This window comes from Oncorhynchus keta, chromosome 12, assembly GCF_023373465.1.
Source record: "Oncorhynchus keta strain PuntledgeMale-10-30-2019 chromosome 12, Oket_V2, whole genome shotgun sequence".
NCBI classification, from domain to species: Eukaryota; Metazoa; Chordata; class Actinopteri; order Salmoniformes; family Salmonidae; genus Oncorhynchus; species Oncorhynchus keta.
Window position 1 is genome coordinate 31,825,204 of NC_068432.1, and position 26,979 is coordinate 31,852,182.

Here is a 26,979-nt window from a genome sequence, read left to right on the forward strand (position 1 = left end):
TTGTTTCACTTTTCTTCTGCTGTTGTTTGGGTAGAGAACAAATGTGGAATACTGTTTTTTCATCACTTTTTGTTCAGCAAGTAGACGAATGAGATTTTTTTTAAATCAATTTGGTTAGACACATTTAGCTTAGTTAGATAATCATTCAAAATATACCTAATTGAAATTAAATTAATCAACGTAGCCTAATTAAGCAGGATGCGAGTAGCTTTGGCTGACGACAATCATAATTGAGTAAAATAACATTCGTGTTAGATTTAGATTAACTTTTGGAGTAAACTAACATAGGCCTAACACATCTGGTAGTCTGGTAGCCTAATAAATTCAATGTAGGTTTCCCGTGTTAAAATATCCTCTATGGAAAACCCCGTCGTGGAGTGGGAAGAGTGGTGCATACAGTACCAACATACAACCCTCACTGAGCGCACGAAGTCGGGTGAGCCCTGGCAGTTTAGAGAAACAACCTCAAACAGGCTACCGAAATCAGAAAAGTTACTAAACTGAAGTTGAACGTTTGGATTTCGGACTCTGCCATATCACACATACGAAAGAAAACTATGCCAAAGTGGAAATAATATTTAATCACAGATGAATTCTGCTAAAACTTCAGCGTTTAGTCTTGGATTTACGAAGCTCACTCGGATCCAAGAAGAGCCCAGTTATGTGAACGATCTCGTAGGCAACCAGCATAATGTGACCGGGAGGTTTGATATGAGCTATCAATAAATTATCGTATTTGTGTAGAGAAATAGCAATCGTCCCGCACGGAGTTATTCGGTGACTGGCTCTCACCAAAGACTACCCCAGCGCAGCGGACAGGCACAGAGAAGAGAGAGCGAGCGAGACGGCGTGGAAGGCTATTTCAACAGAAAAAGGAAACAGAACATCTATGAAAACAGAACAGAACATCTATGAAAATACTCATTATTTAGATTGAATACTATTCGTTTCCGTCCTCTGCTGCTTTGGAATGATGCCTGCGCATTCTGTGGGTATTTACTTTCTACTCGGATTCATTCACATTTGTTCAGGTAAAGACAATACTATTTCACCTTATTTGACTTGGGTTTTGACTTTATATTTTAATAGTGATGTTCCTGTAATATAATAGCGTATTTTTATGTACGCTTGCGTTCATGAGTGTGTGCTTGTGTGTGGGAGTGAGAGATGGCATGGGTGGGGTAAGTTGATGAGTATAGACTGACTTGGCTATACACTTTAATATCATGATTTGGTATATGTTTCATCCTTTGACATTGTGTGCAAGCATGGCCATGTGGCATAAACTGGTCCTTGACCCAGGCAGCCTGTCTGATTTATTGCCTGACTGCTGACAGGAAGTGCCCTTATTGCCCTAGCTCTTTAAAAAGGTGTACTTATGAATCACTGCCATTCACATCAGCAGAGATCTAGATATGAAGAATGAGACCATGTCCTCATTATATTGTTTTAGTGCCCTGACTGTGCTTTCTGCTGGGTAATCACCTGTCAGGGTGCCAGTTTTGCCACTATCTGTGTTATCCTTAGAGTCAATGTGATAAAGATTGTGTGTGTGTGTGTCCATCTTCTGAAAGCACCTGAAACCCTACCTTTTCAAAGAGTATCTTAAATAATCCCTCACCTCGACTCCAGCCCCCAAAAAGACTAGCAACTTTACTGAACCAACACTTGCACTTGAACCCCCCCCCCCCCAACACGCACACCCTCCTAGCTCTGACTTTGCCGATAACTACTTTATTGAGGAACAGTGTACTTACTATGCCTGTGATATGTGGTTGTCCCACCTAGCTATCTTAAGATGAATGCACTAACTGGATGTGGCTCTGCATAAGAACGTCTGCTAAATTACTCAAATGTAAAGTGTGACAGAGAAATAGTTGTCATAAGACTATGATCATAATCTTCAGGAGTAAATCTTGAGGGGAATGTGAAAAAAGGGCTGACCAACCATTCAAAAGGGCTGACCAACCGGTCAAAGGGGCTGACCAACTGGTCAAAGGGGCTGACCAATCGTTCGAAAGGGCTGACCAACCGTTCAAAAGGGCTGACCAACCGTTCAAAAGGGTTGACCAACCGGTCAAAGGGGCTGACCAACCGGTCAAAAGGGCTGACCAACCGGTCAAAAGGGCTGACCAACCGGTCAAAGGGGCTGACCAACCGGTCAAAAGGGCTGACCAACCGGTCAAAGGGGCTGACCAACCGGTCAAAAGACCTGACCAACCGGTCAAAGGGGCTGACCAACCGGCCAAAAGACCTGACCAACCGGTCAAAGGGGCTGACCAACTGGTCAAAAGACCTGACCAACCTGTCAAAGGGGCTGACCAACCGGCCAAAAGACCTGCCCAACTGGTCAAAGGGGCTGACCAACCGGTCAAAAGACCTGACCAACCGGTCAAAGGGGCTGACCAACCGGTCAAAAGGGCTGACCAAACGGTCAAAAGGGCTGACCAACCGGTCAAAAGACCTGACCAAGCGGTCAAAGGGGCTGACCAACCGGTCAAAAGGGCTGACCAACCGGTCAAAGGGGCTGACCAACCGGTCAAAGGGGCTGACCAACCGGTCAAAGGGGCTGACCAACCGGCCAAAAGACCTGACCAACCGGTCAAAGGGGCTGACCAACTGGTCAAAAGACCTGACCAACTGGTCAAAAGACCTGACCAACTGGTCAAAAGAGCTGACCATCCGGTCAAAGGGGCTGACCAATTGGTCCAAAGCTCTGACCAACCAGTCAAAGGAGCTGACCTCCTGGGCAACACACACACTCTGGTCACAGAGATCAGTAGCGGAGCTGGTTAATGACTAACAGTAGAAAAAAGCCCAGGTCAGTGGAGAGATGCCTAATGATGTCCCATTAACAGCACAGCTAGTTTGAACAGGTGAGGCTTTTGTACAGACTGATTTGCCCACATTGATATGATTTATCATCTGCTAACACTGTTAGGGATTTCTGACATATATACACACTCTCAATACACAAACCCCTTGCCTCTTCTAATATATATGCACAAACCCGACTTACAGTCATGTGTGCATACATTCTGTTTGTTTCGAACCCACTACCCTGGCGTTAAAGCGCCATGAAAAGCTACTGTTTGTTTGTGAATGAAAAAACTGTACTTAGCTATATGAGCAAGGAAACAAACTTATAATGGAGTTATGAAGACAAATGGTGTTTGAGAAACACTGATATGAGTGTGTTAGATAGCAGCCCATTAGCGGCTATACGTGTCATAGCAGAATTGTGTTGAGGAAGTGCTAATGACAAAGGGAAATCCACTAATCAATGCCCCTTTTCAAGCCGGGCTGGTGTGATTGTAAGTGTGAGTGTGTGTATTTGTGTGTGTGTGTGTGTGTGTGTGTGTGTGTGTGTGTGTGTGTGTGTGTGTGTGTGTGTGTGTGTGTGTGTGTGTGTGTGTGTGTGTGTGTGTGTGTGTGTGTGTGTTTGTGTGCGCATGGCCTTCTTAGCATCCCAGATTACAGGGACGCTGGAGGTAATAGGCCCATGATAGCCCAGAGGCCTGCTGTGCTGCATACCATCCCTTCAAAGTGGTCCCTGTTTACCAAACAGATTGTACTCAGGTGTTTCACTCCATAGCTCGGCCCACCCTACTTGGACAGGTATTTGAAGAATGCTACCTTGTCTCTCCCACTCCACAGCACATCAACAGACAAGAGAATCGACGACCATTAAGTACAACACAATAGACCCGTGCAGGTGTTGTGCCCAGAGGGCTTCTCAGACACCATACAGGAGCTTTGTGTAGCTGCCTTGCCTATAGGACAACACTTCTATCACACTCCCATTCTTCTTCTCAATGCTACATCTGGTACTGTAATTAAGTAATCCATAATACTGTAAATGATGCCCATTAAAAGCAGGTTCCTGCAGGAAAGGATTTGTTCCCCAATAAATCCTGATTATGCATCCCTGGAGTGAATACATGATGCTAAGCTGCCTTACCCCCAGTCCCACTCCTCCCTTCTCCTCCCTCCTCCTTCCTCCCTCCCATGTTTTTAGCAGCCAACATTCTCCTTAATGAATGCTCTGTAAACACTCAGCCTTAAAATAGGAATCTTTCCCAAGAGAAACACATACAGTACCAGTCAAAAGTTTGGACACACCTACTCATTCAAGGGTTTTTCTTTATTTTTACTATTTTGTAATTTGTAGAATAATAGTGAAGACATCAAAACTATGAAATAAAACATTTGGAATCATGTAGTAACCAAAAAAGTGTTAAACAAATAAAAAGTTATTTTAGATTTTAGGTTAATCAAAGTGGCCACCCTTTGCCTTGAGGACAGCTTTGCACACTCTTGACATTCTGTCAATCAGCTTCACCTGGAATGCTTTTCCCACAGTCTTGAAGGAGTTCCCACATATGCTGAGCAATTATTGGCTGCTTTTCCTTCACTCTGCGGTCCAACTCATCCCTAACCATCTCAATTGGGTTGATGCCAGGTGATTGTGGAGGCCAGGTAATTTGATGCAGCACTCCATCACTCTCCTTCTTGATCAAATAGCCCTTACACAGCCTGGAGATGTGTTGGGTCATTGTCCTGTTGAAAAACAAATTATAGTCCCACTAAGCACAAACCAGATGGGATGGCGTATTGCTGCAGAATGCTGTGGTAGCCATGCTGGTTAAGTGTGCCTCGAATTCTAAATAAATCAACTACAGCGTCACCAGCAAAGCACCCCCACACCGTCACACCTCCTCCTTTGAGCTTCACAGTGGGAACCACACATGCAGAGATCATCTGTTCAACTACTCTGCGTCTCACAAAGACACGGCGGTTGGAACCAAAATCTCATTTGGACTCATCAGACCAAAGAACAGATTTTCCACCAGTCTGATGTCCATTGCTTGTGTTTCTTGGCTCAAGCAAGTCTCTTCTTCTTATTGGTGTCCTTTAGTAGTGGTTTCTTTGCAGCAAAATCGACCATGAAGGCCTGATTCACGCAGTCTCCTCTGAACAGTTGATGTTGAGATGTGTCTGTTACTTGAACTTGTCACAACACAACAGATTGGCTCAAACGCATTAAGAAGGAAATAAATTCCACAAATTAACTTTTAACAAGACATACATGTTAATTGAACTGCACTCCAGGTGGCTACCTCATGAAGCTGGTTGAGAGACTGCCAAGAGTGTGCAAAGCTGTCATCAAGACAAAGGGTGGCTACTTTGAAGAATCTCAAATATAAAATATATTTTGATTTGTTTAACACTTTTTTTGGTTTCTACTTGATTCCATATGTGTTATTTCACATAGTTGTGATGTCTTCATTATTATTCAACAATGTAAAAAAAAAAATTGAAAAAAAAAAAACCCTTGAATGAGTAGGTGTGTCCAAACCTTTGACTGGTACTGTATATGTTTCCCTCCTTTTTAATTTAGTTTTTTTTCTGGACTGTTGTTTCTAAGACTGCTTGTTAAATTGGGCTTGTGAATGAGTCAAATTGGCTTGAGATAATAGTCTCGTGTCCAGACCTTGTTTGGTCTTTAGACTCTCTCAGCCATACAGTAGCTGGGTCATTGGGAAGCCAGATATCTCCTTCTGAAGGAGGTCAGTCGGCAATGTGAGAGGAGAAGGGAACAGAAAAGAAGTGGGTTAGAATATGCTCTGTCATTTGCGTTTCCAGTGGGGAGGAGAGCATGAAGACACCTGGCCTACCACTGCCTGGATAGTTGAGCATAGGTCAGAGTTCACATGTACCTGAAAACGCTAGGTAGTTGACAGTGACGCAGTGACACTCCCATGCTCCTGACAGAGGGACATCCCACAGCCCTGTGTTGTGACACCGTCAGTAATAACACAGCGTGGAGTATAATGGACTAATGCAGCTTGATGATTAAGCTGACCTGCTATGTCATCCTGTATGCTAATGAGTCTCTCTCCAGTCTATTTGACGTTGACAGTGATGTGCTGTGTTCCTCCACTAATGAGACTCCTATTTGATGACGAGGCTGACGGCTGGGCCATCTTCTGCTCTAAAGAGTCTCCCTTTGATATCCCTGTTCGTGTGGGACTTGTCAGTTTCCTTCTGTTCGTCCTCTGGAGTAAGGAACTAATGAGGGAGAAGCAGCCGAGGCCAGTTTGAATGGAATGTGTCTCCCAAGCATGTATTTTATCTATTCCCTCTCTCTAGATTCCATCACCATGTGATATAAATGACTGAGGCTTTAAAGAAGAGGGTAAAAGGGAGGGAGGGAAGGAGAGAGAGAAAGGGAGGGAGGGAAGGAGAGAGAGAGAAAGGGAGGGAGGGAGGGAAAGGGAGGGAGGGAGGGAGGGAAGGAGAGAGAGAAAGGGAGACAGAGAGAGAGAGAGAGAGAGAGACAGGGAGAAAGAGAAAAATACATGGAGGAAGAGAGATAGAGAGGGGGAGTGGAGGAGTAAAACATGTGTATAATCACCCCCTACAGTGTGTTTTGTAGAGTTCTCATATCCTCTCCACGGGGTTGGAGTTGGAGCTGGCTCATTCATGCTGGCTGAAGAAGTCTGCTCAAATGGTTGTTTGTTTAATAGATGTCAAGTCCTCTATATTGGGGTTCTGAACCGGTTCCGACTGACATTTTGGTTTACAAAGCACTCTGTGAATGTCGTAGGGTCCCGTGCAATAGTGCCAGAAAGCCTCATCGGTTTGCTCTCCACTACCAGTTTCTCAGCAGAGCTGACTTGAAGTGTCAGGTTTCAGACCCCATATTTACATGAAAGGGGGCAGTCTTGCAAATCCAACAATTGTGGTTTCATCTCGGTATGATATTCTCAGCCGGATTTACAGCTCTCAGCATGAATAAATACTAAATTATCTCATAGATTCCTCTTGGTCATAGACTGACGAAATCACTTCATGCTTAAATCTGAAGTTGTAACGAGTCTGCTCATATTTGAATGGTGTCTCTGTGCCACTCAGTGGACATTTAGGAGAAAGTCTGTCAGTTATATGAAATTGTGCCAATATTGTACTGTCAATAAGTATGATCATATTTATTTTAGTTATAAGAAATGTGAAATCTTATTTAAATTTGGATTGTTACTATATTTAGCACTATTGTCCCACTTTTGTTGAATAGGGGGAAGAAAGTATTTGATTTTTCGTACTATCATATTATTTCTAATGTGTACTTGAGCTTGTGTCCTCAAAAGTGAGGAATGTATAAATATGTTTACCAGAAAGGTGGTTCCAGACCTTTCTAAAACATTTCCAGTTATTGTTTATGGCAATCTTGTGAAAGATAATAGTTTGCATATGTCTATTTGTGTGGAAATCAACATTTTTCCCTATCATTCAAGTTAAAAGGACATGCACACAGCTCAAGCTAAATGTAGCATTCAGTCATTCCTCTGTGTTCTTTCTCTCTCCTGCCGGCAGCAATCTTGGCACAGCTTACTCCCTCAACCACACCATAATGGTTTTTAAAGCAATTTGTTTCCTTCTCTTTTTTGGGGTGGATATTTTAAACCTGGTTTGTGATTTATGTTTGAAGTGAGTTGGCAGTGTTTTTGTTGAGAGTTGAGCTGGAGGTGACAGTATGGAAAGATTACATTGTTACCTTTTTCATACCTTGACATAAACCACACACTCCCACATACATAACACAGTGATCTACAGTTAACCCATATGAAAATAAATCTGTGACAAATGGACCCTGTAAGCAAGGTGTGTTGCCAAGCCACTAGAAGAGCCCTCACTGAGAACTCTGCTCACTTGGAACACTTGAATACCTGAGAAATACATTTTTTCACCACAACAGAGAAGACTAAGACCTGCAATAAACCACAATAAAACCACACCGTTATGCAACTGTCACCATCCATTAGTTTTCACTGCTTGCTTGGTCGGTCTCGTTCATGCTTTATTGGTTTGTGGCTCAACAAAGCATAGCACAGTTATACAGTGAATTTAGAGGGAACTTTGCCATGGAGTATTTCTTGTTGTCATTATCTTTCTTTCCCATGCAAATAAATGTATTCTCTTTCATTCAAGTTGTTTGAAATATCTTTTGTGTGGGTGCATGGGTAATGGTGTTTGTGTGTGCTCATTTGTGTGTGTGTGCGTGTTGTCAGAGTTGTGCTGAAAGCAGTGTTTCCTGATTGCTTTCCTTGTTTACTTGCTGGTTTCCTGGGGTACTCAGTGAGCCGTGGCCGCCAGCCTGGGGCTGAGGAAGACACGGAGGGCTTTAACAAGTGCCTATGGGGCTAGAGGTCAGAGGTCATCATACCTCCACACACACACACGCAGACACTCCTAGGTTTTTGTGGCGGATCAGCGCCTGCCCCAGAGGAGTGCCTGGAATGTGTGTGTCTGAATTATGTTCTTGGCCTGGGGCATGGAGTTCCCCTCCACCTCTGCCCACTAGGCTCCCCCTACTCCTTCTCAGCCTCCCCCTCTCCCCTCAGCCTCCCCTACCCCCTCCTCCCCGTCAGCCCACGGTGCTGTGACGTTTCAGACTGTTGCATCCTGGGACCTGAGGTGAAGCAGAGAAGTCTCACCCTAGAGGACCCTGTCACTTTTACTGACCCTGAACCAAGCAGGCAACCATCCCTCTGCATACCATGCTGGTCTGTTGTTTTAGATAGACCATCGGGCCCAAAGCTAAAGAGTGCTAAGGGTCTTGTGGACTATTTGTTCTATCTCGACCAAAGCTTCCTGTCCTTCTGAGGTGTCCAGCCTCAGCTGTGTGCTCAGTGCTGAGGGAGAGCGAGGTCAGTTTTGGATAATTGGTCCTGTAAATAAACGCTGCTTAGTTTTTTCTCCTGCCCATGGGTTTGTATGTGGTTGAGATGAGGAGAGATCCCACGTGTCTGGCCCCAGAGTGTCTGTTTACTTTGGCTTTCCAGCCAGTGTCCTCCTCCTCCTGCTGTAAAGCTATGGAGACAGGGAGTGTGTGGAGAGGGTCAGACAGCTGGTTTCACTCTAAAAAGGGTCTTTGTGAAAAACACTTTTGGAGTGCATATTGTGTTGTTATGACAAGGCATCATGGGTTGCTAATACCCCAGTGGCGTTTTTACCTATAAAAAAGGACCTAATACTGACCTATCTTATATTGTGTTATTTTTAGAGTGTCAATACCAGCTTTTCTCTGTATAGAATGTGGCTGAATACAAAGTGGAACCCATTGAGCAGAGCTGACCTAGGTGAATATGTTTAATCATATAAAAGCCCGTTCCTCTCAGCTCTAGTCCATCTCCCCTAGCTGGTCTCCTGACAACCCCCACCCCCTCCCTAAAAAAAAATCACTCTCCCTCTTCTTCTCGGTGGGAGTCCAAACAGAGCCATCAGGACGGCCCTACATTCTCTTTAATACACTAGGATTCCTGATGGTCTTCTTGACGTCAGCCAAACACTTACTAAGATAAGACTATTGTGCTGCTTCCAACTCTGGATGGGAGGGTTTATGCATAACCCTGTATGTTTACAGAAGAAATCGCATATAATGTGATTGGGTTGCATGCCACATACCCATGGCACCTAGAGACAAGTAGCTCTCTTCTCATCAAACAACATAGTTTAACCCAGCCAGGTGTCAGCTGCACAGAACCCACCTTGGCAGCTTGACTCATAACTAGCTTCATATGTTGCTCTCTTCTTGTCCTCCTTCTCCACCTCCTGCCATAGCCTTCCTGACGGCACCGTTTCGGGACTCCGACAACATGCTCTCCTCTACTGTCTAGGGCCAATTAGCACCCACTGTTCTAGGGCTAACCTCAGTAGGAATAGCTCCCACAACCTACATTATCACAAACCATCCACCTGCCCCAATTGAATTTCAATGTGAAATGAGCTGTATTAGATAGTCAATGGTTAAGGGAGGATAAGGTTTGTGTGGGCAGCCAGGTATGTGTGGGAGGAATGATGTTTTCAAAGGACAGCTGTAAAATGCCATGGTGATAGCAGAACAAAGGTTGCTGATATTCATTTGGCTCTGTGTCAACTCTCTTAGTTTCATAAAGGTGCCCATCGATTGATTGATTGAATATGAGATCTGATCAATACTTTTCTTCTGGATTTTTCCTGTTCTCTTGCAGTTACACATGGACACACACACACACACACACACACACACACACACACACACACACACACACACACACACACACACACACACACACACACACACACACACACACACACACACACACACACACACACACACACACACACACACACACACACACACACACACACACACACACACACACACTAGTGATTAGCTTGGCTCTTTGAACAATCAAGCCCAGGATTAGAACTAATCAGGATGTGTGAAACAGCTCAATCTTGTTAGGGAGGACAGGCAAAAAAATGGGCATTATCCCTGTACCACACACCCATTCCTCCTGCTCTCTCCACCACGCTCAGTCAGTCATTAGTGACACACCAGATACACAGTTCAAAGCTTTCTAGGGAAGGCTGAATCTTAATGAATAGCTTTCTCATCAGCACAGATTTCTTCATAAAGAGACCAAAACTCACTTAATTGGCCTTAATTTGCAGATCTATGATGAGACAGTATCAGTAATGCTGGGGGCTGGTATCCATGGTAAGCATGTATATTGAGTCAGGCTGAAGGCTCCAATAGTTCCCATAATTGTTTGGAATTGAACACCCCCCTGGTGTATACCTGGCCTTGCCCAACTCCACCACTCTTAGCCTAAACATCATCAGCATGTGCCCATGCCACTCTCACCTGAATGAGTTAGAGAGAGGGGTCCGGATTGGTCAGTGCAGTGGTGAGATCTTTGTTAAAGAATAAGCTGAGATCAGCTTGTCAATGTGCATCAGGGTAAATTTTTCACTTTAAAACCCATGAATTAACATTTTAAGGATTCAGTACTCTGTCTCTGTCATTATCTAGTTCCCATGGAGTAAATGATAAACACCGGGGAAAAGTCAGCCTGATTCACAGTCTTGGTATACTGTAATTGTAAACATTCCTCTATTGTGTTCGGAGCTCTGTGTTCGGCTTGGCTCCTCCATTGTGGTTGCTTGGTTTACCAGGCCTCAGGCAGTGGTGGTTCACTTCAACCGGATGGATAGATGGATAAACCATCATGGCTCCAGTCCCAGAGGCTGGCCTCATTCTTCGTCTGGTCTGGTCTGGTCTGGGCTGGGCTCAGCATGGCATGGTTGGTATGCTCCCCAGTCCCTCTCCATTAGAGGTGTGTTTAAATGTTTAAACGTTAAAACATTTCAATTCATTTGGGATCCTTAACGTCAAGAAAAATCCCATACCCAAAATCAATGTTTGTTTCTGATTTATTTCACAAAATAAAAATCTCAGTATAGTTATCACAAAATATATTATTTTCCATGTTATACAGTGCCTTCAGAAAGTATTCACACCCCTTGACTCTTTCTTAGTTATGTTGTGTTAGAGACAGAATTTAAAATGTCAAAGTGGAATTATGTTCTTAGACATTTTTATAAATGAATTAAAAATGAAAAGCTGAAATGTCTTGATTCAGTAAGTATTCAACCCCTTTATTATGGCAATCATAAATAAGTTCAGGAGTAAAAATGTACTTGACAAGTCTTATAATAAGTTGCATGGACTCACTCTGTGTTTAATAATAATAATATGATTTTTGAATGACTACCTCATCCCTGTACCTACCCCACACTACAATTATCTGTAAAGATCCTCAGTCGAGCAGTGAATTTCAAACACAGATTAAACCTCAACGAGCAGGGAGGTTTTCCAATGCCTCACAAAGAAGGGCACCTATTGATAGATGGGTAAAAAACATAAAAAGCAGACATTGAAAATCCCATTCAGCATGGTGAAGCTATTCATTACACTTTGGATGGTGTATCAATACACCCAGTCACTACAAAGATACAGGTGTCCTTCCTAACTCAGTTGTCAGAGAGGAAGGAGATTACTCAGGGATCTCACCATGAGGCCACTTTAAAACAGTTACAGAGTGTAATGGCCGTGATAGGAGAAAAGTGAGGATGGATCAACAGCATTGTAGTTACTCCACAATATTTAAGCTAAATAACAGAGTGAAAAGGAAGCCTATACAGAATATAACTATTCCAAAACATACATCCTGTTTGCAATAAGGCACTAAAGTAAAATTGCAAAAAATGTGGCAAAGAAATTACCTTTATGTACTGAATGCAAAGCACTATATGTTTGGTGCAAATCCAACACATCACTGAGTACCACTTTTCATATTTTCAAGCATGGTGGTGGCTGCATCATGTTATGGGTATGCTTATCATCGGCAAGGACTAGAGAGTTTTTTTAGGATAAAAAGAAATGGAATAAAACTAAGCACAGGCAAAGTCCTAGCGAAAAAACTGCTTCTGTCTGTTTTCCAACAGATACTGGGAGACAAATTCACCTGTCAACAGGACAATAACCTAAAACACAAGACCAAATATACACTGGAGTTGCTTACCAAGACGATATTGAATGTTCCAAAGTGTCCTAGTTACAGTTGTAAATTATATAGGCTTGAAAATATATGGCAATACTTGAAAATGGCTGTCTATCAATGATCAACAACCAACTTGAATAGAATAATGTGCAAATATTGTACAATCCAGGTGTGCAAAGGTATTAGAGACTTACCCAGAAAGACTCACAGCTGTAAAACACTGCCAAAGGTGTTTCTTACATGTTTCTTACTCAGTTAAATATTTCTGTATTTCATTTTAAATACATTTGCAAAAATATATATAATAATACTAATAATATTAGTTATAATAATAATAATATAATAATATTTTCACTTTGTCATTATGGGGTATTTTGTGTAGATGGGTGATAAAAAATATATTTATAAAATTTTGAATTCAGGCTGTAACCCACTAAGTCAAGGTTTGTGAATACTTTCTGAAGGCACTGTAGCCTAACTAGACGATAGGCTAAAAATGCCCGGGGGGAAAGATGTCAAATGTAAATAATACCAGAGGAAGAGGCAAACTTTAGGCTACTTTGGTGAATTTGCGAGACATGCAAAAAAGATTACCAAGACATATGCGCACCACATTTTTTCTGCCTGCCCCCTCCTCTCTCTCCCTCGCGCTGGTTCGCCTGGGGCGTAGTCATTACGCAGATTATGTTGCTAAACGTTTCTTAAACGGAAGCAAATTAAACAAAATAGGGAGGGACCTACTTGAATTTGTCCAATACATTTTTTTGTTGTTGTGATTAGTCAACTGTTTTGACTAATAATTACACCCCTGCTCTTTCTCATCGCTAATGATTCAAGTGTGTGTTCAGTCTTCGGTCTTGTACTTGTAGAATATCCTAGACTATTCCTTGATGATTAACACTGCTTTACTGAAGTTCTGAGACATTGCAAGTCAAGAAATTGGGAGCTAGAGCATTCCATTGCATGACACAGCTTTTGATTGCCGATAGATCGGCCTAGTGCATGGTTGTGACTGTCTGCCTGGTGGCCGACCTGCCTAAACTGTGCCCCTCTCTCTCCGTCCCTCGCTAGCACTTTATCAAATATGTGTGTTTGTGTTCGGCAACTAATCAGTCTCCTCCGTTCCAAAAATACTGAATCTAAGGAGTCGATTCCTTGCGTAATCGAATCTTGACACTCAGAAATGGGAGATGACACCGGGAGTCGATGTGCAAGGGGTTTGAGGAATAAATGATTTTGGAGTCAACTCTCCAACACTACATCATTGTTAACAGTTGGAAAAATGGCAGAGAAAGAAACGCGACAGCAGTGAAGTCCTGTATGGTTATATGAGTTATATGAGAAGGAAATGCTAACTGTGCGAGGTGGATTTGAGGTACAGTAACGATAGTACAGGTGCAATGCTTCATAGAGGTCGAACAATTCTTCGGAATGGAATCGGAATTACTTAGGGCCGATTTCAAGTTTTCATAACAATCAGTAATCAGCATTTTTGGACACCAATTATGGCCGATTATATTGCACACCACGAGGAGTCTGCGTGGCAGGCTGACTACCTGTTATGCGAGTGCAGCAAGGAGCCAAGGTAAGGTGCTAGCTAGCATTAAACTTATCTTATGAAAAAACAATCAATCTTAACATAATCACTTATTAACTACACATGGTTGATGATAATACTAGTTTATCTAGCTTGTCCTGCGTTGCATATAATCGATGCGGTGCCTGTTAATTTATCATTGAATCACAGCCTACTTCGCCAAACGGGTGATTTAACAAGCGCATTCACAAAAAAAGCACTGTCGTTGCACCAATGTACCTAACCATAAACATCAATGCCTTTCTTAAAATCAATACACAAGTATATATTTTTAAACCTGCATATTTATTTAATATTGCCTGCTAACATTAATTTCTTTTAACTAGGAAAACTGTGTCACTTCTGTGCAAGCAGAGTGTCACGCCCTGGTCTTAGTATTTTTGGTTTTCTTTGTTATTTTGGTCAGGCCAGGGTGTGACATGGGTTTATTGTGGTGTGTTTTGTCTTGGGGTTTTATTAGGTATTGGGTTTGTGGCTTAGTGGGGGTATCTAGCATAGTCTATGGCTGTCTGGATTGGTTCTCAATCAGAGGCAGGTGTTTATCGTTGTCTCTGATTGGGAACCATATTTAGGCAGCCATATTCTTTGAGTGTTTCGTGGGTGATTGTTCCTGTCTCTGTGTTAGTTGTCACCAGATAGGCTGTATAGGTTTTCACATTCCGTTTGTTGTTTTTGTATTGTTCGTTTTTTATCATTATTAAACATGTATGAAAATTACCACGCTGCATTTTGGTCCGACTCTCCTTCGATGGAAGAAAACCGTAACACAGAGTCAGGGTATATGCAGCAGTTTGGTCTGCCTGGCTTGTTGTGAACTGTGTGAAGACATATTTATAACATAACATTGAAGGTTGTGAAATGTAACAGCAAATACAGAACGGTTCCGTATTTCACTGAAGAAATAAACATTTTGTTTTCGAAATGATAGTTTCCGGATTTGACCATATTAATGACATAAGTCTCGTATTTCTGTGTGGTATTATATTATAATTAAGTCTATGATTTGATATAGCAGTCTGACTGAGCGGTGGTAGGCAGCAGCGGGCTCGTAAGCATTCATTCAAACAGCACTTTCCTGCATTTGCCAGCAGATCTCCGCTGTGCTTCAAGCATTGCACTGTTTATGACTTCAAGCCTATCAACTCCCGAGAATAGGCTGGCAATACTAAAGTACCTATTAGAACATCCAATAGTTAAAGGTATACGAAATACAAATGGTATAGAGAGAAATAGTCCTATAATAACTACAACCTAAAACTTCTTACCTGGGAATATTGAAGACTCATCTTAAAAGGAATCACCAGCTGTCATATGTTCTGAACAAGGATCTTAAACGTTAGATTTTTTACATGGCACATATTGCAATTTTACTTTCTTCTCCAACACTTTGTTTTTGCATTATTTAAACCAAATTGAACATGTTTCATTATTTATTTGAGACTAAATTGATTTTATTGATGTATTATATTAAGTTAAAATAAGTGTTCATTCAGTATTGTTGTAATTGTCATTATTACAAATATATATAGAAAAATTGGCCAATTAATTGGTATCAGCTTTTTTTGGTCCTCCAATAATCGGTATCGGTGTTGAAAAATCATAATCGCTCGACCTCTAATGCTTAACCATCTGTAAGGGACGCATCGTGAGGCCCAAACCATTGTTGGCAGCTGCATAGTGAATTCAGGTGGAATTTTATACAATTCTTGTAACTTTTTTACTAAAGAATATTGGGGGAAAAGGCTGTTTAAACCTCAAGACATTTTTTTAAATTTTCACATCCCTACTCTCCATCACATCAATTCAAGTCCCATAAAACCAGCTCCTGTTCTTCAGCCACTCCACCTAACCTGGCTGAGTTAACTTCTTGCGTCGAGCCATACCGGATCCGGGATCATTCATCCAAACGGCAAACTTTCTTCCACATTAACTCCATAATATCGACTGAAACATGGTAAACGTTGTTTAGAATCAATCCTCAAGGTGTTTTTCACATATCTCTTCATGATATATCATTCCTGGAAGTCTCCTCTCTGTCTCAATCACATGGATGAATGCGAGGAGCTTGGAGATTACGCAACAATTTCAACAAAGGACACTGGGCGGACCCCTGGTAAATGTAGTCTCTTATGGCCAATCTTCCAATGATATGCCTACAAATACGTCACAATGCTGCAGACAACTTGGAGAAACGATAGAAAGGGCAGGCTAATTCGTGGTGCTTTCACAGCCATATAAGGAGACAATGGAAAACAGAGCCTCAAAAATCCTGCTCATTTCCTGTTTGAAGTTGCATCTTGGTTTCGCCTGTAAGATCAGTTCTGGGGCACCCACAGATAATAACTTTGCAGTTTTGAAAACGTCAGAGTGTTTTCTTTCCAAAGCTGGCAATTAAATGCATAGTCAAGCATCTTTTTGTGACAAAATATTGCGCTTAAAACGGGCACGTTTTTTTATCCAATAATGAAATAGTGCCCCCCTAGCTTCAACTGGTTAAGTCTTAATGGGTGTGAATGACTAAGTCAAGGAGAAGAGGGGCCTCAGTAGCTCTGGCTGTTTGAGTACAGTAGAGTAGAGTATTGTGCCCTGAGGGCTAACCTTGTTATCACAGAGAGAGGACATGCCGATCTTCAGCTTAATTAACCAGAGGTTGACCTTGTAATGCAGCCTCAGCCTGTGCCTGCCTGCCTGCCTCGCTGCCTGCCTGCCTGGTTGGCTGCACTATCAGGAGTCAGTCTCCTCTCCTAGGAGAGCAACACTCAGTATGGACGGACGACACATCATTTGGAAGCTTCTAATGAAGGACTGGAATTATGGCCGATTTCATTAGTGGGGAAAGAAGATTACTGTAGTTACTATACAATATGGGAGTGATTGAGTTAGTGTGTGTGTGTGTGTGTGTGTGTGTGTGTGTGTGTGTGTGTGTATTGGTGTGGGTGTAGGCCTATCCGGTTTCCGTGTACTGTGTGTGTGTGTGTGTGTGTGTGTGTGTGTGTGTGTGTGTGTGTGTGTGTGTGTGTGTGTGTGTGTGTGTGTGTGTGTGTGTGTGTGTGTGTGTGTGTGTGTGTGTGTGTGTGTGTGTGTGTGTGTTGTAAAGCGGGTGTACACAGAGCATTTCAGGTTGAGTGTGAGATAGGGGCCAGGAACAGGGTTGTCTGTTTGGTTTGTTCAGCAGTATGCACCTGAATGCCACGGATACAAAAGACATCAATACTTATCTTTCATCCATTCAGTGTGACGTGCACGTCACAAATACTTCAGCCCTAACTGATCATAATGATACCATCTCATTCTGTGTCCTGTATGTTCTGCAGTAAGCTGATGATGAAGGTTATTGTTTCTCCTCAGCAGTAGAAGCCACAGTATACTCTGTTTGTCTCTCTCAGACTGGGTTTCAGTACATCCAGAGCCCTTCTCTCTCTACCTGAAAATAAAAGTCAGAGTTGAGTAACAACCACATCGTATGGCGATCCACCAGCCCCTCCACTGCAGAGGCGCTCACACTGCTACTTTAAGCTGAATTTGATGCCTTTGTGACTATCTGAAATTGAAACCTTACCTCATCGGAAGAAATTGCTCCAGGGTGATAGAGAGAGGATGGGGGGGTTGGAGAGGGGGTGCCGTGTGGTAAGGGTGGGGATCAGAGTTGTTGAGTGGTGCTGTCTCTGACAGCATTGGTCTCTGGTGGTTGTGTGCGAAGATAATGAACTCGTGAGAGATCCAGGCGGAGGATCAGTGGTGGTGTGGATGATCTCTGTGATAAATGGGACATCAGATAGTCATTCATCTCACTGACATTTTCTCCCACAGAACCACACCGCTCCGCACCGCACCTTTGCTTTACTCTGCTCAGCAGCAACACACCTTGGTTTCACCTCGGAACATTTAAACCTGCAGTGTGTCTGACACACACAATACTGTACATTCATCCACTACTGCCATTTATGATCAAGCTAAAAACATCTTTTGTACGTTTGATTATATTTTTTGATTCATGGCTTCTGCATAATTGCAGAGTTGATGGGTGGTTATGCAGGGTCGCATGGCTACTACTGTATATGATGATGAATGCAGCCTCCGGATAAATGGATTCCAATTTGTAAAGAGTCAAATAAAGCTCTGAACGAACTTTATTTGACTCTTTGCAAACTGGAATCCATTTATCCGGAGGCTGCATTCATAGTAGCTGGGGATTTTAACAAGGCTAATCTGAAAACAAGACTCCCTAAATTTTATCAGCATATCGATTGCGCAACCAGGGGTGGAAAAACCTTGGATCATTGTTACTCTAACTTCCGCGACGCATATAAGGCCCTGCCCCGCCATCCTTTCGGAAAAGCTGATCCCTGCCTACAGACAGAAACTAAAAAAATAAGCTCCCACGCTGAGGTCTGTCCAACGCTTGTCCGACCAAGCTGACTCCTCACGCCAAGACTGCTTCCATCACGTGGACTGGGATATGTTTCGTATTGCGTCAGATAACAACATTGACGAATACGCTGATTCGGTGTGCGAGTTCATTAGAACGTGCGTTGAAGATGTCGTTCCCATAGCAACGATTAAAACATTCCCTAACCAGAAACCGTGGATTGATGGCAGCATTCGCGTGAAACTGAAAGCGCGAACCACTGCTTTTAATCAGGGCAAGGTGACTGGTAACATGACCGAATACAAACAGTGCAGCTATTCCCTCCGCAAGGCTATCAAACAAGCTAAGCGTCAGTACAGAGACAAAGTAGAATCTCAATTCAACGGCTCAGACACAAGAGGCATGTGGCAGGGTTTACAGTCAATCACGGACTACAAGAAGAAAACCAGCCCAGTCACGGACCAGGATGTCTTGCTCCCAGGCAGACTAAATCACTTTTTGAGGACAATACAGTGCCACTGACACGGCCTGCAACGAAAACATGCGGACTCTCCTTCACTGCAGCCGAGGTGAGTAAGACATTTAAACGTGTTAACCCTCGCAAGGCTGCAGGCCCAGACGGCATCCCCAGCCGCGCCCTCAGAGCATGCGCAGACCAGCTGGCCGGTGTGTTTACGGACATATTCAATCAATCCCTATACCAGTCTGCTGTTCCCACATGCTTCAAGAGGGCCACCATTGTTCCTGTTCCCAAGAAAGCTAAGGTAACTGAGCTAAACGACTACCGCCCCGTAGCACTCACTTCCGTCGTCATGAAGTGCTTTGAGAGACTAGTCAAGGACCATATCACCTCCACCCTACCTGACACCCTAGACCCACTCCAATTTGCTTACCAACCAAATAGGTCCACAGACGATGCAATCTCAACCACACTGCACACTGCCCTAACCCATCTGGACAAGAGGAATACCTATGTGAGAATGCTGTTCATCGACTACAGCTCGGCATTCAACACCATAGTACCCTCCAAGCTCGTCATCAAGCTCGAGACCCTGGGTCTCGACCCTGCCCTGTGCAACTGGGTACTGGACTTCCTGAAGGCCGCGCCCAGGTGGTGAGGGTAGGCACAACATCTCCACCCCGCTGATCCTCAACACTGGGGCCCCACAAGGGTGCGTTCTGAGCCCTCTCCTGTACTCCCTGTTCACCCACGACTGCGTGGCCACGCACGCCTCCAACTCAATCATCAAGTTTGCGGACGACACAACAGTGGTAGGCTTGATTACCAACAACGACGAGACGGCCTACAGGGAGGAGGTGAGGGCCCTCGGAGTGTGGTGTCAGGAAAATAACCTCACACTCAACGTCAACAAAACTAAGGAGATGATTGTGGACTTCAGGAAACAGCAGAAGAAACACCCCCGGGCGGCAGCGTAGCCTAGTGGTTAGAGCGTTGGACTAGTAACCGGAAGGTTGTGAGTTCAAACCCCCGAGCTGACAAGGTACAAATCTGTTGTTCTGCCCCTGAACAGGCAGTTAACCCACTGTTCCCAGGTCATCATTGAAAATAAGAATATGTTCTTAACTGACTTGCCTGGTTAAATAAAGGTAAAATATATATTTTTTAAATTAAACATCGATGGAACAGTAGTGGAGAGGGTAGCAAGTTTTAAGTTCCTCGGCATACACATCACAGACAAACTGAATTGGTCCACTCACACAGACAGCATCGTGAAGAAGGCGCAGCAGCGCCTCTTCAACCTCAGGAGGCTGAAGAAATTTGGCTTGTCACCAAAAGCACTCACAAACTTCTACAGATGCACAATCGAGAGCATCCTGGCGGGCTGTATCACCGCCTGGTACGGCAACTGCTCTGCCCACAACCGTAAGGCTCTCCAGAGGGTAGTGAGGTCTGCACAACGCATCACCGGGGGCAAACTTCCTGCCCTCCAGGACACCTACACCACCCGATGTTACAGGAAGGCCATAAAGATCATCAAGGACAACAACCACCCGAGCCACTGCCTGTTCACCCCGCTATCATCCAGAAGGCGAGGTCAGTACAGGTGCATCAAAGCTGGGACCGAGAGACTGAAAAACAACTTCTATCTAAAGGCCATCAGACTGTTAAACAGCCACCACTAACATTGAGTGGCTGCTGCCAACACACTGACACTGACACTGACTCAACTCCAGCCACATTAATAATGTGAATTGATGGGAAATGATGTAAAATATATCACTAGCCACTTTAAACAATGCTACCTTATATAATGTTACATACCCTACATTATTCATCTCATATGCATACGTATATACTGTACTCTATATCATCTACTGCATCCTTATGTAATACATGTATCACTAGCCACTTTAACTATGCCACTTTGTTTATATACTCATCTCATATGTATATACTGTACTCGATACCATCTACTGTATCTTGCCTATGCTGCTCTGTACCATCACTCATTCATATATCTTTATGTACATATTCTTTATCCCCTTACACTGTGTATAAGACAGTAGTTTTGGAATTGTTAGTTAGATTACTTGTTGGTTATTACTGCATTGTCGGAACTAGAAGCACAAGCATTTCGCTACACTCGCATTAACATCTGCTAACCATGTGTATGTGACAAATAACATTTGATTTGATTTGATTTGATTTGATGAGTGTCCTGGAGTGAGCAGGTCATTAACCCTTAATCCTATCCCCTCTAGCCACATGGGGTCCACTCCATCCTCATTTCTCACTGAACACACCCACTGTTGTCTCCCTGCACTCACACATATATCACACATGTGCCTTTAACAATCCCTCAATTTCAGCTTGCAGCGTTCGAGGGTAGAGAGAAAGAGATAAGTGATACAGTAAGAAATGTCATCTAGCCAGGTTTAGAAGACCTGGGGGGAGTGATTGACATTAAAATAATTCCTGTAGAATTCAGGTTGGGTAATTTTAGAGCTCTAAGAATGACTGTTCTTCACTATAATTAACTGACTTGCTCCTCCATGGCAGGGCAGTGTATTGCTAGACTGCATGTTTTATTGCCACTCTTCCCTCTGTATTCCTTTTTTATTGAGTCTCAAAGGTCAAGTTGTCTTGCGGTTGTGAAGTGTTTGAGGGATGGTTCCATAGGATATACAATGGGAGGAGAAGACAGAGTGGCTCCTGTGGATAGAGTCAGAGTGGGGAGCGACGAAGGCTCAGTTGTTTCCAACCTTAATCACTTTTAGAGACTGGTGTGGGTCCAGGGGAGTGAGATGCGGGTTGTAATGTGTGGATGTGTGGTCACAACCTTAGCCCCCCAGGGTAGATTCGTCTCAGCTCTTAGACCCAGTGAGGAGCTCCCAACTCCCAGTCTAGCTAATGACTGACTGTGGCCTTGGCCAGGCTAGGGGACCACTTATCTAGCCCCTAGCCTCCCCCAACAGAAGGGAATGTCTTTTTAACAACATCCCAGTCAAGCACATTACTTGGCTGTATTGATAGACAATGCCCACTCAAGCCGAATTGGCCCCTCATTCATTTCCTGTCCAAACATTTACATTGTCTTGTAAATCATGTGCTAAATCCCAACAACAAGATCCTTTCATTCCACCTGGCTGCTGCCGGGATTGTTTCCGTTGTCTAGGATCAGCATCCTCTGAAAACAGCCTTCTCGAAATCTCAATCCTGCCTTGGATTTATGATGCCATTCATTCCCATTCAGGCCAATAACATCCAGGGCTCCGACCATTCATTCTGCTGTTTCACATGCCATTAACATTGAAAGGGTGAGAGAGTCCTTTCAAGTTCTAAGAATGTGTTTGTATGTGTGTATGCATGGTTTTGTTTGATTGTGCTCACAGATGTAGTGTGTGTGTGTGTGTGTCTGTGTGTGTGTGTGTGTGTGTGTGTGTGTGTGTGTGTGTGTGTGTGTGTGTGTGTGTGTGTGTGTGTGTGTGTGTGTGTGTGTGTGTGTGTGTGTGTGTGTGTGTGTGTGTGTGTGTGTGTGTGTGTGCATGATGGGGGTTCTGTAAGTGGGATATGCACTCCTGAGTGGGCTATGGTCCCATGCTGCTCTGTAAATGGCTTGGTGCTCAGTGCAGCTCATGCTGTCTCCCCTCACAGTGTGACAGAGAGTTCACATCTAGGCCGCCACTGTCAGGGGCGTAATTAAGATCTAAAATAAATGTAGTTCATGCTGATACACGCACACAGTTCTGTATTATAGCACTCTGCTATTGCCAGCACTCAGGATTACTCTGTATGATGGTGTCAAGCAAATAAATAGTGCCATGAAAATGACTGTAGCGTTAGTGTGTGAAATTTGAAAAGCATTTGAGGATTTGGCAGGCCTGAATGAGACTGTTCTTTCTATAGACTCTGCACACACACACACACACACACACACACACACACACACACACACACACACACACACACACACACACACACACACACACACACACACACACACACACACACACACACACACACACACACACACACACACACACGCACACATTATCAGACTACTTTGCAGTCTTATTGAACTTCATTTCTCTCCCTTACTTAGTATCCTGCACCCTGTGCCTCTGTTCTCCTCTCAGTGTGAAATGCACAGTGGGCAGAAATGCACCAGCAGGGGGTTTGACCGAGCTCCAGGCGTTTGCTCTTACTGTGCGTGTGGACAGCCCACATGCTCAACTATAGGGGCCGTAACATTGAAAAGGGCTTCTTTACACGTATCAGAATTCATAGCATTTTCCAACCATGTTTAGGAGTGAGTTTCAAATAGACTGTGTGTGGCACTACTGCTACCGTCAGTGGACATTTTGAGAGCGAGTGGTTGTAGACATCTCGCTCACACACAAGGCCACACACAAGCACATAAACACACATACATTCCTCTCCCACATACCTGAGTAAATGACAGTGTTCAGCTGTTCATTTAATTGCAGTTTATACAGCCTGAGAAGACTGCCAGGCACTCTCTCTTGCCCTATTTGTCACTACAAAGAGCCTGAATGTGTGACTGTGTGTGTATGTCTGGAAGGCATGGGAAACACAGACTACGAAGTAGTGGGTGACTTGACATTGTCCCGGTTGACTTTGAAGTTTCTGGTATGGAGAGGACAGAATCAATTTGTTACGTCTTTATATAACTATATATCCCATCAGGGGGATTTGATTTGCATCCCCTGGGTGAGATGAGGCATACATGGAGTACGTGGTCAGTTGAAAAGTATAGTAACCAACAGATCTGATGAATGTTTCTTTCAACACATGTGATTACCCATAAACACTGCTCTGCTCCTGCACACCCTTAGATGTTCTGCTGAATCCCAATTTTCCGGATCTCATTATAAACTTGGCCAGGGAAGAGAGAGAGAGGGGAATAGAGAGAGAGATAGAGAGAGAGGGGGATGAAGAAAGGTTCTACATTCTGGTTTCTCTGAGAGAGCCATAAGGCATCTCTCCTCCAATCTCCTCCGCTTAACGTCCGGAGCAGAGTGGAGCGTCCTCTCTCTCTCTCAGATGTCCAATGGACTTTGTCACAGCCAACTTGATCCTGTCCATCCCATCCTTTCCCGGGTTCCAGCGCAGTGTTCCGTGCCAGCACTGTACTCTTCCCCTGCATACCGTCCTGTTTTTCCCTGTTAGTTTCCATCCCAGATCCCAGCCAGAGACGTTCCGCAAATACTCCCAGACGAATGAGGTCATTAAGTATAGGGTACGGGGGTCTCCCCCAGCCTGAACATTGACATCATACTTAAACCTTCTCAGGAGACAGACAAGCTGACCTAATTCAAGACCGCAACCCATTAGTCTCAACTCTATTAAAGAATCTGAAGTAGAATCAGAGCAAAAACACCAAACCATCCCAATATAAATCTCTTGTTTTCCCTCTCTCTCTCATCTGTTTCGTGTTTGTTCTTTTAAATAACCGTCTGTGTTGAATTAGCTGTAGAGACGGTAGACCTCTCTCTCCAAATGAGAGATGTTGTTAAAGGCATAGAGCAGCAACTACGGACCAGCAAGCTCCAAATCCCTGTCAGAGTGTGAACAGTAATCCTGGGCCTAGCCTGCGGATCACATCAATGCAGCTAACAGACTTTTATGGACAAATGTGATTGTTTCAACAAGCAGTCCCTCTGCTCTATAGCCCCCCCTAACGCCTCCCTCATATCTGCCTGCTCTCATTGGGCCTGGCAGGTTTTCTACCAGGTGCAGTCATAGTGACACATAAAGATGTACCTTGTGTGTAATGTATGTGCCTATATACATGTAAAAATGCCAAAATAAAGGAAACACTTGATTCAATGAGGGACACTGTAACGGTCATCGTTGCATGAAGAAGTGGACCAAAGCGCAGCGTGGTAAGTGTTCATGATTTATGAATAGAACTGAACACTGAATAACAAAACAACAAAGAGAATGAACTAAACCGAAACAGTCCTGTCTGGTGCAGAAACAAAAACAGAAAACAACTACCCACAAACACAGGTGGGAAAAAGCTACCTAAGTATGGTTCCCAATCAGAGACAACGATAGACAGCTGCCTCTGATTGAGAACCACACCCGGCCAAACACACATACAAACATAGAACACAAAACATAGAATGCCCACCCCAACTCACGCCCTAACCAAACCAAAATAGAGACATAAAAAGGATCTAAGGTCAGGGTGTGACAGTACCCCCCCCAAAGGTACGGACTCCGGCCGCAGAACTTCAACCTATAGGGGAGGGTCTGGGTGGGAATCTATCTGCGGTGGCAGCTCTGGAGCGCGACGTGGACCCTTGGCGCCGGCCCCGGACTGGGGACCCAGGACAGGAGGGCGACTCTGACTGTGGCAGCTCCGGACAGGAGGGGGACTCTGGCAGCTCCGGACAGGAGGGAGACTCTGGCAGCTCCGGACAGGAGGGAGACTCTGGCAGCTCCGGACAGGACACAGGCACAGGACTCACCAGGCTGAGGAGACCTACTGGAGGCCTGGTCCGTGAAGGAGGCACAGGATAGACCGGGCTGTGGGGGAGCACTGGAGATCTGGTGAGCAGGGCTGGCACCATCCGTCCTGGCTGGATCCTCACCCTAGCCCGGCAGGTGCGGGAAGCTGGAATGTAGCGCACCGGGCTAAGAACGCGTACTGGAGATCTGTAGCGCCAAGCTGGCAGCAGACGTGCAGGGCTGGGGAGGCGCACAGGAGGCCTGGTGCGTGAGGCTGGCACAGTCTTCACCAGATGGCTAGCACGGACCTCAGGATGAGTATGGAGAGCTGACTCAGGTGACATCAAATCGAGGACACGCTCCGTCGGGCGGATGTCGTGCCTCATGCACCAACACAACAACTCTCTCATTACTCTCTCCTCCAATCTCCCCATCAACTCCTTCACTGTCTCTGCTTTGCTTCCATCGCTCACCTCCAATTTCACCCTGACTGGCTCTGGATCCATCCTTGGCTCAGTGCTGCCCCCTCAAGGTGAAAGCTGACTGGGGTACTGCAGGCTGCCACTAGCAACTAAGTTATCCTTATAACTTCTTCTGTGTTACAAGGCCATACATCTGGTGAATTAGAAGCAATTATTGGCACCAAGATTTTTATTTACACAAAGTTTGCCATTTTTCCATTCATTATAATGGGGATCCTGTTTCCTGCTAACAATGCCTGCAGGATCGTGGTTGGCCTTGAACGTCTGTGGCTTCACTGAGACGGGGCAATCGTACCCCCCTGGTGCTTCCACACAGGTGTGGTTCCTAAATTAATTAAGTAATTAACATCCCATCATGCTTAAGGTTATGTATAAAAATGCCCAGTTGCCCATTATTTTGGCTACCATGGCTAAAAGTGACTTTGAAAGAGGAGTCTCAAAAGAGCATAGTGTGTGTGTGTGTGTGTGTGTGTGTGTGTGTGTGTGTGTGTGTGTGTGTGTGTGTGTGTGTGTGTGTGTGTGTGTGTGTGTGTGTGTGTGTGTGTGTGTGTGTCTGTTCTGGCGGCTCGTGATGACCCAATGCTCTTAAGACACTTTATGTTGGTGTTTCCTTTATTTTGGCAGTTACCTGTATGTTGCATGTGAGTGCTGAGTGCAGAGTGCTATGTGTGTTGTCTCTGTGTATGTCCACTGTTATGATAGATAGTGTGAAGACCCTTGAGGTTCCTTGTAATCCGTTTTCAAGAATCAATTTCCCCCCTATTCCTGTCTATGCCATTTGGCCAAAGGGATGAGAGGGGAGGATGCACATATTAGATTACTCTTCCATTTACCACACTATGAACCCACCGGACAGACTCATACATAGGTAATCCCAGACGTACCCCAGGCGCAGATTTACTTTACCCGCTACATCAGTTCTGATTGGCCAGGACTCTCCACTTGATGCGGTGATGTCATTTAAGGCATCACCGATACCAGGGGGTGACATAGTGACCAAAGCATTCTACACTGTCCATGTCACCAACCGCAACTCAAGTACCTGGGTGTTTGGGGAACCAGCGAGTAGACAATTATTCACATTGTTTAAGGAGTGCTTGTAGTGGGCCTGGTGTGTGAAGCTGGGCCAGAAACTGTAACCCGACGCGACACCTCTTCACACTACTGCCTGTGGAACTGCTTTATCTCCACTCATTTCC

General features: G+C 44.3%; 1 protein-coding gene across 1 annotated transcript in view; it reads left to right on the plus strand.

The window, feature by feature from the left end:
• The first annotated feature begins 248 nt into the window (after positions 1 to 248).
• LOC118391368 (roundabout homolog 1-like) overlaps positions 249 to 26,979 on the plus strand; it is a 187,408-nt gene continuing 160,677 nt past the window's right edge. Inside the window, exon 1 of the mRNA XM_052458011.1 lies at positions 249 to 1,031. Within this exon, the coding sequence (XP_052313971.1) occupies positions 971 to 1,031 (61 nt within the window). The 5' untranslated portion in view covers positions 249 to 970. The remainder of the gene's footprint in view (positions 1,032 to 26,979) is intronic.